At 39.9% G+C, this 15,073-nt stretch overlaps 1 protein-coding gene across 1 annotated transcript in view; it reads left to right on the top strand.

Moving 5' to 3' along the window:
- Positions 1 to 6,616: 6,616 nt before the first annotated feature.
- Positions 6,617 to 15,073, top strand: part of f5 (coagulation factor V) — a 36,618-nt gene continuing 28,161 nt past the window's right edge. Inside the window, exons 1-3 of the mRNA XM_036138853.1 lie at positions 6,617 to 6,859; positions 7,718 to 7,800; positions 9,419 to 9,541. Of these exons, the coding sequence (XP_035994746.1) occupies positions 6,699 to 6,859; positions 7,718 to 7,800; positions 9,419 to 9,541 (367 nt within the window). The 5' untranslated portion in view covers positions 6,617 to 6,698. The remainder of the gene's footprint in view (positions 6,860 to 7,717; positions 7,801 to 9,418; positions 9,542 to 15,073) is intronic.

Raw genomic sequence — 15,073 nt, 5'->3', positions numbered from 1 at the left:
AGGAATCCCTCCAGCACCTTGTTGAATCTATGCCACAAAGAATTGAGGCAGTTCTGAAGGCAAAAGGGGGTCCAACCCGTTACTAGCATGGGGTACCTAATAAAGGATTCTAAAGCACCTTACACTACATTCAGTCATTCACCCATTTATTCACGGTTGTGAGCTACATTGTACAGCTGCCCTGGACTGACAGACTAACAGAAGCGAGGCTTCCATACTACTGGCTCCTGGTTGACTGGCCATTAAATGTTTTTCTTCAGTCAAATATTTTGGGTGTCCTTCCACAGGTTTCTCACAGTAGTCTGCTGGAATTTTGACCCATTCCTCCTGATCAAACAGGGGTAACTTAGTCAGATTTGCATGTCGCCTTGCTCACACGTAGTTTTAGCTCCGCCCACAACTTTTCTATGTGACCAAAGTTTTTTGATTGCTACGTTTCAAATCTCTGTTTAAGCAATTTGGTGATGTGCGTTATCTCATTGTCCATTTGAAAGATCCATTTAGGTTGAAACTTTAACTTCCAAAATTGTTCATAACCCTGCCTTTGGGTTAACTTGTGGGAGGAGTAAAAGATTAGCGTCAGGGCAAAGTGGTCCTCCCACCTCAACAACTTGGATCTCATCACCAAAGATAAATTGTCAAAAAAATACCTGTGGAGACATGCAAAGAGCTTGCCAGCAGTTGCAAGGAGCATCTGAATAAAAATGTTCAACATTGCTACTCCTTTAACATTGTTTTATTATATTTAGACAATGCTTATTTCACTTATAAGAAGAAACAAACTTCTTGGTTGAATTAACAAGTTTTGTCTCATTATTTGTCTCATACTTCACAGGGATGTGAATAATGTTGTGCTTAAATCAGAATCAGACATACTTTAATTTTTAACTTACTATGTAATAAACACATTGACAGCCTACATAGGCACCCTCAGTCTTCTTCCTCATTCACCTCCTGCACATTGTAATTATTGTGATCTGCTGCACATGTGATGCTCTACCATAACGGCACAATTAAGCTGATTCGATTCACCTGCTGACCTGCCTTTATATACTGGTTTCTCACAGCCTCATGTTGCCAGATTATTGAATACCATTCCTGAGTAGATAATCAACGTTCTTCTTTGCCAGTTTGCCAATTCTCTGACCAGGTTCTTGTTTTTGGATTTCCCTGTTCTCACCTTGTCTCTGTTGGACCCCTCATTTGGCTTAAAGGTATTCTGGACTTCAACCTGAGCTCATTTTATTCAGTTTATTGATATAGCAGCAATTAAAAAAAAATTATCTCAAGGCACTTAACAAAGTCTATTCAATTGAATCATACAAACAGATTCCAAGTCAAGTACATCCATTCCAAATTGATCCTTGTTATCAAACAATGTAGTCAAGTTTAATTTAATTTTCCAACTGGTTAAATCATTTTCTATCAAATGAAACCCAGCAGGTCGCATTAAGTCATTGACTTTTCGCATTGATGAACATGTAATAACAGCAAGCAGTCGATTGTATTGCTGACTTTGAAGCAATCCCTCATACTGAGCATGCATGAAGTAACAGTGGGCAGAAAAACTCTCCTTTAACAGGAAGAAACTTCCAGCAGAAACAGAACCAGGCTCACTGTGAACAGCTATCTGATTCTACCAACTGGGAGTTTGACAAGACAATTATATGCAAAAACATAATACAGAAGCATATTTAGGAGTACTTTTTATGTGGGAGAAAAGTAAAAATGTAATGGCAAGTAGTAGCTTCTTTGGTGGCGTCATCTAGGAGAGAAACATAGCTAAGCAGATAATCTCTGAACCAGGTTTCAAGTCAATAGTATGACGGAGAGCACAAACAGAAATGAAGTCAAAGCTTAACCAATAGCTATTACTGGAATAGAAACAGGCTTAAACACTGAAAGACAGGGAAAGCCAAGGAGAACATGAATTGTTGGCAATTGTAGCCCAGGTAATGCTCCCCTCCTGGACAGTGTCACAGTTAAACAAAACGGTAGCTACTATCGACAGAACAAAAGAGACAAAAAACACAAACTTTGAAATGACAGCAAATAATACAAAATTGGAGAGTTGCAGGAGAATGTAGGGAATGTAGTCTTTGTGGGTGTGTCTCAATTCAGAGGCTGCATGATTCAAAGACCGCATTTGTAGGCCTATTACATCACAGCGCTGAGATGGAGGCTGTCCTCCAACTCCTTAAAAGGCTCCTTCAAATGCGGCCGACAATGTGTACTTCTTTTCGCCGATTTGAAGGATGGGTCCGGTGTATCCTTCATTGCCCATTCTATCCCATTCCGGGTTGAAGAGAATCAGTCAAATGGAAACAGCAATGGCAGAGAGGAGTAAAAGCTATGAATAAAGTTAAGTATATAATGCTTTCTGTGACAAAAACAGTAACTTTTAAAAGGTTTTTACGCGAGGACTTAGCTGGATCAGCTTTTAGCTGATGTTCTCTGTCCCTATGCAGATAGAGAATGCCTGTCTCCTGACACATTGCTTTCAAACTCTCGCTGACTTTCTGCAATGAGTTAAAACAGAATTTATCAGTCAGATATCTAATGTCAGTGCTTGATTCGTTCATTATTATTATTCTCTACAAATAAATTTATTTAAACTTTGCTCAGAAAGTTATAGGGTAAGTGTTTCAGTAGTAAAAAGTTTTACTAATAAATTATACAAACAGTATTTGTCATCAATTAATTTTATTTAGTAGTATATTTCTATTTCAGCATAAAATTACTTTGGACAATTGGCTGATTAATGAATGAGAATAAAATTAAAGTTAATAAAAAACATTTTAAACAAAGGATTGTGAGCCATCATGAATATGTACTTCACACTGTCTTGGTTGCTTGAAAAAAAGGAGTTACCTGAGTACATGGGACTGATGCATATTTGCTGCTGACAACAAAACAAGCGACTGGCAACCCAGCCAGCACACTGCAGAGCCAGCATAGTGCTGTGCTGAATCTCGTGGCAAGCGCAGCACATTGTGTCCTGTCTGAAAGGCCCATAAGCCTGTAGCAGCATAACTACAGAGATAGCTTAGGACAACCTAAGCCACTCTAAGGAGGGGTTTTATCAAAAAGGAAAGTTTTAAACCTGGTCTTTAAAGTAGACAGGGTGTCTACATCATGGACTAAAACTTGGGAGCCTGATAGCTAAAGGATCTGCCTCCCATTCTACTTTTAGAGACTCTAGGAACCACCAGTAGACCTGCAGTCTGAGAGCAAAGTGCTCTGTTAGGAACATACGGAACAATCAGATCTCTGATGTATGATGGAGCTTGATTATTAAGGGCTTTATATGTGAGAAGGAGAATTTTAATTAGATCCTGGAGACAGCCAATGACTCAGAATCAACTTTATTTTGCCAAGTTTGAGGGTTCAAACAAGGAATCTGACTTCTGATTCCAACACTTGCATCGTGTAAAGAAACTGAAACAGACAAGTAAGAGTAAACAGGCAGTGGACTACAATCTATATCAGAAAATATATTTTCAAGGGACAAAGGTAAGAACAGGAGCAGTAAGTACAGGGGATTTTTTTCTCCCTCAGCAGAATAGCTCTCTACCCTGACTGTAAAAGGGTTCATCAGATGCTAAATAACCTGTGACCAGGATGAGTTGAATCAACAGCTATTTTAACAGTCTTTTTTCTGGCCCTTGACCTGTGCAGGCCATGACTGGATGGTAGGTTAGTCCTGATGATCCTCTCTGCAGCTCTAAATGTTCAATGCAGTTTTGCGAATGAACTGAACCACACAGAGATTGATGAGCACAAGACAGACTGAATGATGGCAACGTAGAAGATGGTCAGTAGCTCATGAGGAAGGTTGTACTTCTTAAGATGCTGGGCCTCTTATAGATGGTGTCGATGTGTGAGGACCATGTCAGGTCCTAAGACAAGGAATAGGAACCAGAAGTATTAAGTTGAATGAACTGAATGGCCAGTAAGATAAGAATTAAATCAATCAAGAGGGATGTTAGGGATGGACAATTGGGGATAGTCTGTGGAGAAGTAAGGATTGAGAAGTTGTATCGAAGGCTGCACACAAGAATGAGAATAGAAAGTAGACCAGAGCCAGCTGTCATCAGATCATTAGTGATTTTTATGAGAGTGGTTTCAGTTATGTGGTGGGGACGGTAACTGGACTTGAATTGTTTATAAAGGTTATTATGATACTAATAAACAAGAAATGTACAGGAAGTTTCACCGTTTTTTTCACTCAGAGCCTTCGGAGGATGCCTCTGTGCAGTGGGTCTGGGTAAAGAGTAGCCTTAACCCCTAGTTCAACAGCTTGAAAAAGCCCTCACAATATGACACTACCACATCCGGACTTCACAGCAGGGATGGTGCAAGCTTCCTCCTTTTCCTCCAAGTGTAATGGCTGTCATTATGGCCAAAGAAATGCAAGGTCTTTGTCCAGTAGTTAATTTTCAAACTGTAATTGGGCATTTCTATGTTGCATTCCAAATAATGGCTTCATGGCCTCTTGCTACATGGAAGATGGAGCGGGAGATCGACAGGTGGATTGGTGTGGCATCTGCTGTGAAGCGGGTGCTGTACCGGTCCATTGTGGTAAAGAGAGAGCTGAGCCAAAGGGCAAAACTCTCGATTTACCGGTCCATCTACGTTCCTACCCTTATCCATGGTCATGAGCTTTGGGTCAAGACCGAAAGAACGAGATCCCGGATACAAGTGACCGAATTGAGTTTTCTCCATAGTGTGTCTGGGCTCTCCCTTAGAGATAGGGTGAGGAGCTCAGTCATCCGGGGAGGACTCAGAGTAGAGCCGCTGTTCCTCCACGTCGAGAGGAGCCAGTTGAGGTGGCTCGGGCATCTGGTCAGGATGCCTCCTGGACGCCTCCCTGGTGAGGTGTTCCGGGCACGTCCCACCGGGAGGAGACCCATGGGAAGAGCCAGGACACGCTGGAGGGACTATGTCTCTCGGCAGGCCTGGGAACGCCTTGGGATTTCCCCGGAGGAACTAGCCCAAGTGGCTGGAGACGTCTGGGCCTTCCTACTGAAGCTGCTACCCCCTCGACCCGACCCCGGATAAGCGGAAGAGAATGGATGGATGGATGATGGATGGGCCTCTTAGTAACTGAGTGGCCTTTCAGCCCATGCAAGTACACAACATGTTTCACCATGGATAAGAACACCCCTACCAGCTTTAGCCAACATCTTTACAAGCTCTTTAACTTTTTTAGCTATTTGTTCAAAATACATTCATCTCTGGGAAACAGAACCAATCTCTTTACTGGACAGTGTGATAGCTGGACATTACCATGGTGTTTATACTTGCACATAATTATTTTAACAGATGAATGTGGCACCGATAGGCATCTGGAAATTGGATCCAAGGATGAACCAGACTTGTGAAGAGAACAAGTTCTCTTCCTGACATTTTGGCTGGTAAATTTGGGGTTTTCCATGCAGCAACACAAGAAAGCGGTGTCTAAGGTTTTGTCATGATCTGTCTTGGATGAACCTAGAACCTAGAGTTTATTGAAGCAGCAAGAAGTGGATGATGAAAGCTAGAGTCATTTACCAGACGGAGGTTGCAGGGGGTACAGGAACTGGCAGACGGGAGCAGACAGGAACAGGAACAGGCATGATGTTCAGAGGACTGGAGACGAACCGGTCACCATGGACAAACTGAGGTGGGTTTATATGGTGGAGTGAGCAGGTGGAATGAGTCCATGGTGATTGTCGCCTGACAGGTGTTCCTAATCTGGACTGCTCTGGAGACGGAGCGAGAAATGTTCAGTATGCAGCCTTCAGGCTGCATCATGACAGGTTTGCCTTTAGAATACATTCACAGGTGTGACTCTTTGTAACTCAAATGTTGAGAATCTACCAGTGAAAGGTATGACATCACCATATGAGCTGTCCGAAAAGCTCTAAAGTTATAGCATAGCCTTACTCCAAAGGTTATAGGAAGACATACTTTGAGAAAACAAGTTTTTTGTATTTTTATAGCTGTTTATTATTAATCTAAGATCTTAACTCAGCATAAGGTAATGGAACACCTGATTGCTGTTTGTTGTTTTAAATGCATTAAATAATTTACATAGACAATATGTATACATACATACATCCATTTTCCAACACTCTTATCCCTATTGGGATCACGAGGGGTGCTGGTGCCTATCTCCAGCTGTCAATGGGCGAGAGGCAGGGTACACCCTGGACAGGTCGCCAGTCCATTGCAGGGCATGTGTATATATGTATACTAAATTGTTTATTTCTCAGAAGCCTGATTCATATGCACAAATAAACATGTGGGTTCTCTGCCTCCATGCAACACCCAAGCAGTATGGGGAAATGTTCTTTGACTTGCAGCAAGTGTTTACTGGCTGACTTTCCAGGGACATTCTGAGGTCAGAAAAATGGGTGATAAGAATTTTGACACATTCCCACGACACTTTTACAGTAAGGATGGGAATGGGTACAACCTCAGGGATGATTCAAGATAAAACACACATACGGCTTCAATTAAAAGAGGGAAGAAAACTATGCTGAGGCGCAGCTCATTGCCCCGGTACATAATGTTTGGAAACAGACGTGTGCGTGAGTGTGTGTTGGCGTGTGTGTGTCAGTGACAGATAAAACAGAGAGCACAGTCTTCTGTCAGAACACTACTTTACAGACTTGCGGAACAGAGCAGTTTCAGCTGGAGGATTGATCTCAGACATGAAGCTCTGTCCTTGGACCGGAGCTTACTGTCTCCTGTCTGTCCTGGTCCTTCTGCCAGCCCTAAATGTTAAAGGGGACCTCCATAAATCCAAGGAGAGACGTTATTACATCGCTGCTGTTGAGAAAGACTGGAACTATTCTGGCAATGACGCAAACAGGTTGGCTAGATATTTATTCTAAACAGTAAGAATGGTGTTGCTCTGCCCAACTGTCTGTTTCATATTTGATGTGTTAATTGTGTAATCTCATTTATAGTGTTTTAGAACTGTCCACTTTGTCCTTGTTTGTTCTTCCTTAGCAGTCCTAACCTATCATTTTGTCTTTGCTATTTTGAAACACACTCACTTTAGACACAGGTGTTAGCTACATTAGAAATTTTTATATTAAAAGGAAAGTAATTTTATACAGTCAGTTCCAGGAGAGTTGGGCAATAAGCAATGGAAAAAAAATATTCTAGTATTTTTTTATCTCTTGGATTTTAATGATAATTTTTTCGCTAATCCTGTGGTCCTTTCAAAGTATTTTGGTCATGAAAGTTATCACTTATGGTAATCATTTTTTGTGCATTTATAATCAAGTTATTACATAGCAATACGTGTTACAAGTCTGTCAACCCAATTTTACCCAATTACCACAGCTCTCCACCTGATACTACATGGGGAAAATAACATTTGCAATACCCAAATATTTCATTTTTACATGCTGATAGGTCATTGATACCAATCTCCAAATTTAGATGTAAAAGGAGCTTGAGGACCGGATTATTTTTTATCACATCAAACACATGCTTTACTTTTGTGAACTTCAGACAGTAATATTGTATATTGTGTCATATGATGGTTGTCTCTGGATCTATGATGACCAGATCTGTCTTTTTTTCTCATTTCCTGTTCTATAAAGACTTTCACTCTGAAGTGCAGGTCATTTGTTTTTACCATGACTAGATGGGAGATTCCCTTCCTGTGTGTTTTCTGATTGATTGATTTATTTTTTTGTATTTTTCCATCATTCCTCAGAATGGATTTAACCTATAAGAAAGTGGTTTTCAGGGAGTATGACAAAGACTTCAGCCAAGCTAAGAGTCATCCACCCTGGTTAGGTAAGTGGGGTTTGAGGTTTATACAAACAAGCAGTTAGTTCATCTGGCCTGAATCATGTCAATACACTGCCTCAAGAGTCATTTATTTATAACATTTAGTTTCAAACGGTTTTCCTAAGATGAACGGAAAGTTTTCTATGAAGAAGACTTTGTGGTCCAAGGCTGCTGGAATATTACAGTGCAGGGGAAAAGTATTTGCCCCCAGCATATTATTTTTCTTTCCTTTTTTGTCATTAATGAATATTTTAGATTGTCCAATACCTTTTAAAATCTGACAAAGGAAACCTGGGTAAATACAACAAATGATTTTGTTTGTTAAGGGGAATGGCTATCAATGTGAAAAAGTCAATAACAATGAATTTAGTTTTACTATCCACATCAAGGCCGGATTTCTGCCAGACCTGTAGAATAAAGAAATCAAAATCATTCAATTAGAACCTGTCTGACAACATGAAGTAGGTTAAAAGAGCTCATAAAGCAACACATCATACCCTGAAAGAAGAAAAACAAAGTACAAAAAAATCTATCAGTCTGACTAAGGTTTCAAAGCCATTTATGAGTCTTTGACACTCAAACCAAAGAACCATTATCTACAAATGAAAAAACATAGAACATTTGTGAACCTTCTGAGAATAGCTGGCCAACCAAAATTAAAGAGAGGGACATCTAAAGCTCTGCAAGCCTCACTTCATCTGTTAAGGTCAGTGTTGAATATTCATCATGAGACAAGTAGAATGGAGAAGAGACTTCCAAGGACAAAACTACTCCTGAACAAAAGAAACATCACACTGGCCAAGGACAGTTTCATATTTGTAAAAAAAATAAGAATCTGAACATCTTCATGATCCCTTAGACTTTTGGGAAAATGTTCTGCAGGCTGATGAGACAAAAGTGGAGCTTTTCTGAAGGTGTCCTTCCTGTTACATCTGTTGTGAAACTCATACAGCATTTCTGGAAGAAAAACATTATATCGCCAGACAAACATGGTGGCGGTAGCGTGATGGTCTGGGACTGCTTTGCATCTTTAGGACCTATATGAGTTACATTCCTCCAGTTGTTTTAGTCTCATAATAAAATTTGTTTGGTGATCTGAACCATTGAAGTATTAAACAGGAAAAATAAACGTTTTTTTGCAGCCCTGTAAGATATGTTCAACTGGTGACATTACATTAAAATATTACATCTTACCTTTTGACCACATCTGTCTAGCAGAGGTTTGAAAATGGATTTTGATGGGATACATTTCTACTAGATATTTTGTGATGCAACGCATAATTCAAAAGGTGTTAAAGCACCTGTTGCATTTCTGAGTTTACATTCTCAATTTTAACAAATTTTGTACCAAAATACAAATTTCCTTCCAGGCTTCCTCTTCAAAAAGCACAACAAACATAAAAAAAATAATACAATGCAATTACCAGTACTGTTGTGCAGCTGTCTACGATGATGCAAAAGGAAACTATGAACTCACATTTTACTCTTTTATACCACAGTAAAATGATTAATAAATATACAGTAAGTCTGAGAGGGTCCAAATTTATCCCAGCGTGTTTTCGTATTGCATCGAAGCACAGAACTGGCCACAAAATTCCAAACTTGAGCATGTGCTTCTCTGCAGGTCTGCTTGGACCCACGCTGAGGGCCGAGGAGGGGGAGACCATTGTCGTCACTTTCAGAAACATGGCAAACGGCGCGTACAGCATCCACCCACACGGAGTGGCTTACGGAAAACAGTCAGAGGGTGAGTGCATATTGACTAAGAGGCAGAGTATCCTGACAGACAGGGCAGACCCTGAAGACAGCACACTGTACTGGGGTCACTTTGGGTGCTTACAATGTTAGTCCCTCCATTACACACACAGCATTGGCCAATACAACAAACAACACTGTTTGTCTTCTTCTAAAATATTAACCAGGACAGGCAGGTCATCAAAGCAGATGGTTCTGAAGTCCAACAGGAGGAAGGGCTAACGGTAACCCTATGAAAATCATGTCTGTGTTCTGATGCATGGAATGCTGCTAAAACCAATTGTGTATTTTAGGAAATTAAAACTTAAGTGCTCCTTAACTTGGAAAAATTCCTCTGTGATTAAATAGAATTCACAGAGTAATTGTTACAAGACATGTTCACAGGAAACACTTCATTTCCTGCTTATTCATTGTAAGGCATTTAAATCATCAGATTAAGAGTTGGCCAATAATCTACTCAGGACTTCGTATACCAATGGGATGCTATTCATCTAACCATTAACTGTTAAGGTTACTGGTAAAAACTTTACCTGCTCTCATGATGAGCATGCTACATTTCAGCCATTCCTTTCCCAGGGAGGACACAACATACAGCTGCAATGATTTAAGAGCGCGAGACTTAGGCTCACAAGTTTGAATTTACAGTAGATTTTCTCCTACCTGTAGACTTGGTAAAAATTGTACATACGGTTGCAATTATATATACAGTGGCACTTAAAATTCTACACACCCCTATTAAGTATGGAATACCAACGTGTTCAAATGAAATAAATAAATAAAAGATTACAAAATAATGATCAACTTGAATAAATAAGACATAAATATTTAAAGTGACAGTAACATTGTGAAATAACTAAATGCTTAAAAAATTATCAGCTCATTATGATAAAATATTTTTCACTCTTTAGAAATGTGTATAATTAAATCTATTTCACATTGATATTTTTTACAATAATATAAATTATTGTTTAGGATTTTTTATTTAATTCCATCAGTTTTTATTTCAAAATGCAATTTTTTAAAAAGCCCTTGTTTATTTCATAATGGTGTTTTTCAGAATTATTTTGTAATGACACAGCATAATCACTCCGCCTGCCAATCAAGAGAAACAGGGCGGGACGAGCAGTGTGATTGGCTGCTTCTTTATCCAGACCAAAGCAATCCAACGTGGAGTTTTGGAGTCAGGCCTGAAGGTCCTAGATCAGGGCTGCATCCTTTGAAGGACCAGGTCATCGTGGGCCAGATCTTGCAGCTATACTGACAGTGCTTTCGTGTAAAAAAGTCATTCAAACTCACATAATTTTCCAACTATTCAAATCCTTCAACTGCGGGCAGGTATGAGGTCTCATAGCGGGGCTGGCAGCCAGGACGAGGCCGAGCAGCTGTCTGTGAGACTGACTGCGGAAGTGGAAAGGGAATCACGGCTCCCTCAAGTAACTGGAGAACTGCTTTCACGTGAAGTCGCCAATAACACTAAAACAAGACGAGAAGTTGCTCTATTGAAAATGTTGCAAGGGTCAGAAAAGTCGCTGGCAACAGCGCTTCTGTGACAGAGAGCATCAGCCTCCTTAGAAAATGACAGGAGGGGTGTGTCTGTCTTTTCGCATCTGCAATCTGTGAGAGCCAGTCATCCACATGAACGATATGATTTGTTTTTGTTAACAAGAGTGATCCGAACCTTTGCTGAGCGGACCGGGTCAGACTATGTTCCCGGTGCTCTCGATGGCTGGCCAGCCAGCCCCAGGCTGTACACGGTTATTATTTTTCCCTTTAGGTTATTTTTATGTCAAAGAAATATCCAACCTTATTCACAGCTTTTCACTCCTCTCCACCATTGTGATTTCTGGTTAAAAATTCAATTCAACTCGCTGTGACACATTCGTAGGCCGAATTTACAGATTTCGCCGGCCACTGTAACATCATCGGTCTACAAATACAGCCTTCGAAGAGTGCAGCCCAGGACAGACTCAACAGCAGGGTCACCAACAGGGTGCCAGTGAGTTGTATTTAAACATTTACATTTAATTCGGTTGCTCTTCCTTTTTAATTATACTTGTATTTAGACCGATTTAAAAGCATTAAAAACATGTTTATATCACATGAAGCTAAGGTGATCTCTGACTTGTTAGTTCAAAGGTCAGTACAGGTAGCCCTTTGTGTGAAACAGTACCAGTGAAGGAGCTCTCAGTTTCAAAAAGGCTGGTGATCCCTGCTCTATAGTAAGCTGCTTATGGAGCCGCCAAGAAAAACTACCGTAATCACTTTTTTAAGGATAAGCCAATGGGGACGCAGGTCCATCCCACGGACGCTGATAGGCAGGTGAAGTGATTCTGCTGAAAAGTGTCATTATGAAATAAAAGAGGACTTTTTAAAAACTTACATTTTGAAATAAAAACTGCCAAAATTAATTAATAAAGCCTCAATAATAACTTATTTTATTGTGAAAAACATTAATGTGAAATAAATATTTTATTATTATACATTTTATATAATGATGATAATGATATGATAATTTTATAAGCATTCAGTTATTTCACAATTTCATTGTCACTTTAAATATATGTATATATATATATATATATATATATATATATATATATATATATATATATATATATATATATATATATATATATTAATTATTCAAGTAGTAGTAATGTAGTATTTATTTATTTAATTTTTAACACTTGGTGTTCCATAATTAAGATGCACGGTTTTTGACATGTAAAAAAATGTGCTACGATAGGTAATTTTAAAACCTTTTCCAAAAATAATGTGGCATTCATCCTGTTCATGATTTGATCTTACATCAGGCAGAATAAATAAGTATGGACTATGTGGTGTGAAAATTAATTCACCAGCTATGAAAGTAGGCATGAATATGTGTGTGTGTGTGTGTGTGTGTGTGTGTGTGTGTGTGTGGGGGGGGGCAATTAGGTTTAGGGATGTGTGTGTGGGCTCTAGCCCATACTTGGCACAGATGTTCCTGTACACTATCCCAGCCACTTAGTTATTGTGTTCCATGGACACTTTACCTGCCAGCATTTTGCACTAAACAGTTTCAGAGACATCTTTTAACAGCCTGCATCTTGGCCCATGTCTGGTGACCTTGGCCAACTAATAGAACATATTGATTTTAGCCATAGTTTCAGTCTGTCTGTGGTAGAGACTATGAAGGAGCTTGTCTTTCCATCATGATTCCTCAAGGCCTTCCTAGTTTTTGCTACCTGGGAGATTAATTTAGTAGATCTTCATTGGGAGTCATCCTTGTGATGTATACAGGATCTTTGCTATTTCATGGATGGAGGTTCTGAGACTCACGAGACCTCTGCCTCCCCCCTTTATCTGGCGTACAATTTCAAGCGGCTGGACTTTGGGTGAAACCTTCCGTGATTCTAATGAGCTTTGCTGCCTTAATATCAGTGGCTTCTATTTACTCCTTTGACCATGTTAGTAGTCTTGCAGAGTATCTGATGACTAGCCTGGCCAGCCGGACTGACTTACGGCGTAAACATGGCACATCAGTGTGGAAAGCAGCGGGTAGAGCTCGATTCTGAAGGCGAGACTAACAGGGTCAGCAGAAACAGGTTAGAACAAACCAAATAAATAAAGATGTGACGCAAACTCCAAGCAACACATTCTGTTATAGCTCTTAGAGCAGCCAGTTGTTATGGATTTAAAGATACACAGCTCATTCAGGAAATAATAAATAGCATCATTAAAACATTGATCTATTGCGGCCGCCATCTTGACTGTTATGGTTACTGAAAAGCGCTGCTGCATTATGGGTAATTCTAGCACTAAGAGTGATGCACTGTAAACTCCCACCTCCCATGCTGTGATTGGTCTTACTAGACCTGAGAGTCTAAGGCTGTCCAGAGTGACAAGCTGTGTAATGAACACACACAGTGTAAGTCAGTCTGGCTGGCCAGGCTAAAAGATGACTGGGAGGGCATAGGTATTGATAGCTTGAACAGAGAAGATCTGTGAAGATGTGGTCGTGGTCAAAACTTGGAGTCAGGCAAGAAAAGACGCTGGATATCCACTTTCTCAATGTTTTAAATAACCTGGCAACTGCCTGTCTGCAGGAGCCTGGCAAACAGGTAGAGGAGAGGAGCTTGATTGAGCTGTCAAGGGAGGCTGCTAATAGGTGCATCAGATGATATGACTGCTGCGGTGCAGGATGAGTGTGGCAATAAGCAGACAGAAAAGCTAGAATATAACATTTTCACAACTTGTCTTACCCTTTTTGGTACTTTGTTGTAGTGTATGTAATTAAAGTGTTGTGGACAAGAGATGTCCTAAACATGTTCAATTTGGAAAATGTTTGCAAGGTAAAGAAGGCAGATATTAACAAATCATGAAGTGGAATACTGAAGGACTGCTACCAAACAGATTGAATGCTCAGTATAAATTAAAAGGTGGTTCCACAAATTATAATTTAAAGGGTGTGTACAGTTATATAATCAGTTTTTTTTCCAGCAAACTTTTTTATTTGTCAACGAAATTTTACTGAACTGATAATAAAGCGGCTTATTATTGCTGTATATCACAAAAACCTAGCATTTTGTCTGGGATGTGTAGACATTTGAGCAACTACATTGGCACTACTATTTGGTTAAGTATTCTGCATTAAGTGTTGTAAAAAAAAAAAAAAAAAAACACTTTGAGGTCATCAACTTCTTCTGGCAAAATGCTGGCTGGAAATGTAACCATTATTTTTTGCCACAATTGGTACAGTTCATTTAAATTAGTTATTTTCTTATGCTAGATCCAGCTTTCAAGCATTGCACTTGTATTTTCATAAGGATTGAGGTTGTGCTCAGAGTTGTGCTCATAGCCTGCTTTATCCAAAACCAGCAATGACTAGTGTTTCAGATCATCGTCCTGTTGTAACACTCAACTGAGGCCAATTTGTAACTGTTCAGCGTTTAAGTTGAGGTGACGTTAAATAATGTGGAATTAGTCCTCCATCTTCATTATGTCATCAAATTTGTGCAGTACACCACTGCCACAATCTGGTCCTCAAGGTCCCGTGTCCTCCAGCTTTTATACGTGTGTCTGCTTCAACACATCTGTCAAATAATCCGGTCATTAGCAGGATTCTGGAGGACCTGACTGGATACTGAGGAGGGAATTCAGCCATTTTAATCAGATGTATTGGACCAGAGAAACATCTAAAAGTTCCAGGACACCGGACCTCAAGGCTTGAAATTGAAGACCCCTGCTTTAAAATGTGTGGTTATCTTAGGTTTGAAATTTTCAACTGTATGTTCAAACATATTATCTTTACACTGTGTCTTAATAGCTCAGTCTTTGCCTTGTCTGACCATAAAATCTTTCTTCAGAGGAAGTTTGCTTGTCCAGTTGGGCAGCTTCAAATTTTAGTCAATCATCCACAGATGTCCGCGGAGGAGGAGGGAGTGGGGGAGCAGCTCTGAGCTCTCTCGCCATAACATCCAGGGGAGTTTTATTGATAGGGGAGGCCAAATACACAATTTGTTATGAGAACAAGCTGCACCAA

The sequence above is a fragment of the Fundulus heteroclitus genome, chromosome 7, assembly GCF_011125445.2.
Source record: "Fundulus heteroclitus isolate FHET01 chromosome 7, MU-UCD_Fhet_4.1, whole genome shotgun sequence".
NCBI lineage: Eukaryota > Metazoa > Chordata > Actinopteri > Cyprinodontiformes > Fundulidae > Fundulus > Fundulus heteroclitus.
This window is presented reverse-complemented; position numbering and strand designations above follow the sequence as displayed.